Here is a 6,059-nt window from a genome sequence, read left to right as displayed (position 1 = left end):
TACTCTAAATAGTGTGTAGATAATAATGCATTGAAAAGTACTGCATTGTCATGTAAAAAAATCATTTTTTTGTTGCATTTAATTATTCAAAGCAGTTTGATTTATTTGCCAAACATATGCCAGTGTTTAAATTCAATTTATTTGCATTTTTGTTTATTTACCAGACGCCATTAGCAATGACTATTTATGTCCACCACAGAACTTCTTCAGAAATATCCAAATAAAAAAAGGTAGAGGATCTACTATCCAGAATGCAAGGAACTTCAAGTTCTCCCATAATTTGAAGCACTATGCCTAAAATATCCCAAAGTATGTTTTAAAACCATTCCCACACTGACCATGGAATTCCCTTCCCATTATAAAGTGTTTAGCAGTGCTCTTCACTGTGAAGGAAGGAACTCCGTTATGTCTCACCAAACAGTAGAAATTGCTTACTTGTTTATCTTCTGTATAACAGAAGACATACCCTAAAGGGAATGCAATGCAGCAACCTCAGAAACAAGCATATTCTGACTTGTCATATCAATTACCCTACTCTCGGCTAAAAGTGACAGCACCATAACAGAATGCTAGATAGAGCTCTATACAGGGAAACATAAATTACCAAGCTCTCAGTTGGGTAGCACCTTGCACCGGATAAAATATTACATTTAAAAAACTAATAAACACAATTATAAAAGCACTTTTTTATTTTGTAATAAATGATACTCCAAGAGGAATGTGACCTTATCACAGAGCCCATAGCTCAATGCTTATATGAACTCTGGGTCAGGTGTTTTACTTTTCCTAGATGACAGGTCCCAGCCAACACAATACACAATGGCCTAACAAATATAATATCTCTAAAGCTGCAAATAATCTTTATTGTTGCATCTATGCTTAGGGCAATGGAGAGCCTTTTTCAAGTCACAATGTTGATGCACAAATAAGACCATTTGCAAAGGATGCAAAGTTGGAGTGTGGTTGACTTTGTACAATACATATAAAATGGTTCTTCTATTCTAGAATTCTTTGAATTTAAAAGAGAATGTATCCATATAGGTTTCTGGCAGAATATTCAGGCAAAAGAAGGTGCTGAACGGTATTATCAGATGCCTGCGATGGACTAGGAACATTTGGGATAGTAAATAGTGTTTTAAGTATTGGTAGGGAGATGAAGTAATATCACCTCTAGGCAGATGCTGGATTGCACTACTGAAGCAACTCTTCCCAGGATATTGGCTTAGAAAATACTTCTCTCTCAAGCCAAAGGTCATAGTTCATCTGAAAGTCCTCTGGCAGCTCCACGTGTTGACCCAGTACACTCTGAAGACAGTTATCCACTGGAAGGAAATCATGGTTCCTAGGAGTCCGATCATATCGCCGTGAGTTAAAACGTTCAATGTTGGCTCTAAGAGCACATTCCTCAGCTTGAAAATCCCAGGGACGAGCATCAAGATCTATGGCATAGGCAAAAATAGCATTATTTTAGATTATATATTCTGTGAAAGTGCACATGAACTGAGTTTAATAACTCAAGCTCCCCAAATACACACCATTCCCATATGCCCAGTCATCATTGAGGCGATGCCTGACTTTCTGATAAATAGCCGACATAGTTTTCATGTTGCTCTTCCTCCACTGTCGTCCAAGGTACTTTGTCTGGACTTTCAGCAACTTAAGTACATACAGTTGCATCATTGCCTGTTTAACTTTAAGAGCCCTTTTTAGGATGGGGGCAGACTTAAAAACCACAAGCATCTATTAAAGACAAGAGATAGACATATTACATTTAAACAAAATGCAAACAAATATTTTGCGTTTACTAAAAATACTTTACGAGAGATTCAATTAGCCGCTGGGTTTACCCTGCAGCCAATTGATCGTGCCGTGCGGGGAAAAGCTATTCAATTAATTAGCTTTCCCCGTGCGGTAAACCAGGGGTAAAACGCGTGGAAACCCACCGATTCCGCATAAAATTATGGAATTAATGAGTTTTTCCACACTTTAAAATGCAGAATCTACATTTTACACTGATTTTTCCTTGCAGCTCCTGAGGCTATGAGAAAAATCCTGCCCCTGGTAATTAGCCACAATATACTTAGTGCTACACTTTCCGAATATTGGAAGAGGCTGCTCTATAGGGCAGTAACCATCTGCTCTATAAGCCAAAGGACAATCAGCAATCAATATACCACAGAGCCTCCGATTCCAATATTGTAAATTCAAAAAACCAATTCACGGTTCATTAGTGTTTAAAACATAATATCTCCCTATATCTATCTCTCTCACAGTCTTTGGTCTGTTTATGATGCAAGAATCACCTGCTACATTTAATGCTCAATGTTTACAGTCCTGGATTTAATATGGACACAGTCTCTACAAATTGTATCTCTGAGACTTTGATGTCCGTTTTATATATAGACAATCCTCAATGTGGGTAAAACCTCTGAGAGGTGATCTTTCTCCCGGCCCTAATTAAAAGGTATCGAGGGCCCGGCTTAGTATAAATACAATAAGAAGAGTGAAATGTGCGTATGAGTAGATGACTGTGCCGGTGATAGCTACTTTACCCGGCGTGATAGCTCCGTGTTCCCGCTCGCCCGGCCAGTATGCCATGGCACGAAGTCTGCTTCTCTTTCCACTCCTCCGGCCCTAAGTCCAATAGCTCTGGAACTCCTAGTGTAGAGGCAGCTCTGACCTGTCTACGCGACCACTTAAATTAAACATGTGCCGCTGGCTGTATATTGTAAATGCAGAGATGCAAGGATGACTGCTTGTATTCAGTTAAAAGTGTCTCCCTTGGAGTTGCCAGTGGAATGGGAGAATTCCAGCTTCCTTAGCAATCCTTAACGCATTTCTCTTACTCTAAGTTTCTTCAGAAGGAACCGTGAATTGGTCTTTTGAATTTATAATATTGGAATCAGAGGTGCTCTCAGTGCTTTTCTATTGTTCTCTGGTAATCAGTGTGTGGTGTTCTCGAAGCTAATTGAATAAGGCATCACGATCAATTAGCTGTGGGGTAAACCCAGAGTATAATTGAATCTTCCCCTTTATGGAGATTATTAAATTGCTATTTATAATCTGAAAAGCGGATTCAGACACTTTTTATTGGTTCTGTTTAGAAATATTTAGGGGACAATTCAATTGTATTCACCGGTGGCTGGTAGTGCCAGGCATCCAACTGAGTAATTCAGTTGTTGCTACATTAGGGTGTGAATAGCTGCTGGCATTTCTGCTCGCCCCCTCCTGAGGAGGCGAGCAGAAATTTGCGATAAATCCTGGTTTGGGGTACCCAAATGGGAGTTTGGGCATGCTAACTTGAACTTTAGACGGGTTTAGCCATTTTACGCGGCAAAACTTGGTCTAATTACCCGCGAACAGCGATATAATTAATGGGCGTCCAAAACAATTGAATTGTAACATTGTTAACCCCATTCATTATTGCAACATAAAAGTCAATCAAATTGCCCCATTAAGGGAGTGGTAATTAGCTTATATCTTCCCTATGATATTATTCTATGTTCGCACCAGTTTTTCTCATCCTATCTGTAGAAGGAAACAAAGTACTTGAGCCAATCGAAGCAGCGAAGAAACACATGTGAATGAAGCGATAGACTCTTGAGCCGATTTACAAACTAAAAAGTACAAACTGGAGAAATTGATACATAAATTGAAAACTTGAGGAAATGGGTAAATGCGTTAATAAAAGCTCTACGTGTGAACACCTGGTAATAGCTGAAATGGCAGATGAAGAACCAGGAAATATGTTCTGCAGTTTGTATAGGCCACTGATGAAAGAGCTCGCCACTCAGTTGGGTCTGTGTTCAAGCAAGCCCTGAAGTTTCTGTTACAGAAGCTTTTTGAGTTGTATCTCAGCATAAGAAGGAAAAGGCTGAAGCTTGGCGAGTCTGCAGACCTCATCTCATCTTTCAATAGATGGATGTAGGGCTGGTTATAAAATCAGCAAAGTGGTGGTCTTTTATTTCATGTGCATGTGGATCGTTGGAGGCCAGAAGGGTGACCAAGTCAGGAAGGCTGTGCAAACTTTGAGGGGCATTGAGGAGTGGATAACAAAACTCATCTGTTGGAGGAGGTTCTCCTGTTGTGGATGCAGCAAAGTTGTGGAGGGTCTGGAGAAGAGCAGGCCCAAATGCCCAGGTTGGAGAGGTCATGCAGTCATCCAGAGGGACAGTGAGGTGTGTGTAATAGGTAGTAGTAGCTGTAGGAAGGATGACAATCATGAAGCGAGGACAGCGATGGTGAGATAAATGTGGAAAGGCCGTGGAGGTCTTCCCTCTTTCCATATAATGTACATTCCTTTTACTGGTTCCTAATCTTGGATATCCCAAAAAACCTTTGTTTTTGTGTATCTAGTTCATTTGGTACTCTTGAACACGGGGAATTATACACCTCTGTAAGTTTATATGTATTGGTCCATTGCATATGTGTAACTAAATTTGTTTGCTATTAGATTGTGAGGTCTTGTAAACATGGGCATCACTCAAACATTAAATGTAAATCTATAATAACAGGTCAATTCTAATTAAAGGATTATATTTTATAAATAGATTAAAAAAGTAGTCTCCAATGATCTACCAACCATAGTTCTGGAGTGTTTCCATTTTGTCAGCTTGTTTAAGATGCGCAGGAGATTTATGCAGGAGAACAAATTCCTCCAACAAAACCGATTATTATCTCCAGCCTCCTGCAAGAAGATTGTACATGTAAAAAACGATTATTAATAAAGTTGAACTATTTTTCGCTACAGATGAATTCACCTTTATAGAGACTTACCAGACTCTCTGCTGTTAGCTCTGGCAGCTCATGGACCACACAGTATGGATAATCAAGAACTGAAATACTATGGGAATATAAATTCATAAAACATTGCACACAAGCAATCAGTAATTATATTTGCAACTTAGTATTGGATCTCTATTACCTGTTTTTGGCGGTGATGTACGACATAATATTTTGATTAAAAAATTTTAATATCAAAGGAATACAATTCGCAAACACCAGGTGCTGAGCCATATACTCCATCTGGAGAGAGGAAAAATAAATTGATATATAAATTGCAAACATAATATGAGCAGTATATAAATGAGACATGCAAATCTGGAGCACAGGCACGTGGAGGAAGTCGTATTAAGGCACGTTTACCCATCTTTATATTCCTAAGGGGGGATATAAAATATGGTTACTACAGTACTTATAACCAGTTTCAATATTTAGCAAATTGCACTCTAATGGGGCACATACATCTGTGACTGATTGATCTCCCGACGCCTGGGTCGAGGCATCGGGGAAATCTAACATGTTGGATTTCCCTGAATTGCCGATCATGACCAAAAATTATCAGGTTTGGCAAGTTGGGAAATTTAAATATTTTCAGCAGATTCCCCAAAGCATTGCCGATCATCGATACCCACCGATTTTGATCGCCGGATCAGGGAATTGCGACGCTGTTGTATGGCCCACATTAATGGAATAAAAATATTATTCAGAAAAGTCAAACAGTGGCAGGCATAACTCTCTAAGTTTATGCTTAGCCTGTACAGAAGACAGCCTAAAATGGTGTATACTTTCTTTCTTTTGCTGTGCTAGACACAATTAAACCAAAAACATTACTGAGTTAAACATGCTTTTCATGGTAAGTAGTCATATATACACATGATTGCACAACGCCATTGACTAGTACACATGAGCACAATGTAATCAGCTAAAAACTATGCATAGCATATTAATCTGCATAAAGGCATATTGGGTAACAGCATGGAAGGATCCTCTAAAGACAAACAAACCTGATAAATATGATTTAGCTTGAAGTGTTTCAGTAATAATAGCAGCACAGCAGAAATTGCTTTGACAATAATCTCTTTGTGTCGATTCACATCTACCCCAAGTTTCATGCTCTGCAGAACAGTGGTTCTAGAACAGAAAAGTGGAATGTAAAACCATAAAAAATGCATAACTAATACCACAAGTACATAAAAAATACCATGACAAATTACATAAAAACTCCAGATTTCCATTCAGCACCCAAACTCCAAACCATGATATACACACACTTTGCT

General features: G+C 38.9%; 1 protein-coding gene across 1 annotated transcript in view; it reads right to left on the bottom strand.

Annotated features, from left to right (window-relative positions):
• Positions 1–435: 435 nt before the first annotated feature.
• Positions 436–6,059, bottom strand: part of STRIP1 (striatin interacting protein 1) — a 34,473-nt gene continuing 28,849 nt past the window's right edge. Inside the window, exons 16-21 of the mRNA XM_088457311.1 lie at positions 5,787–5,913; positions 4,925–5,025; positions 4,777–4,843; positions 4,583–4,687; positions 1,536–1,740; positions 436–1,439 (exon numbers count right to left, since the gene is read on the bottom strand). Of these exons, the coding sequence (XP_088313437.1) occupies positions 1,192–1,439; positions 1,536–1,740; positions 4,583–4,687; positions 4,777–4,843; positions 4,925–5,025; positions 5,787–5,913 (853 nt within the window). The 3' untranslated portion in view covers positions 436–1,191. The remainder of the gene's footprint in view (positions 1,440–1,535; positions 1,741–4,582; positions 4,688–4,776; positions 4,844–4,924; positions 5,026–5,786; positions 5,914–6,059) is intronic.

Source organism: Taudactylus pleione, unplaced genomic scaffold, assembly GCF_031769625.1.
Source record: "Taudactylus pleione unplaced genomic scaffold, aTauple2 ptg000755l, whole genome shotgun sequence".
Classification (NCBI taxonomy): domain Eukaryota; kingdom Metazoa; phylum Chordata; class Amphibia; order Anura; family Myobatrachidae; genus Taudactylus; species Taudactylus pleione.
The sequence above is the reverse complement of the archived record's forward strand: the minus strand, read 5'-3'. Positions and strand labels throughout refer to the sequence as shown.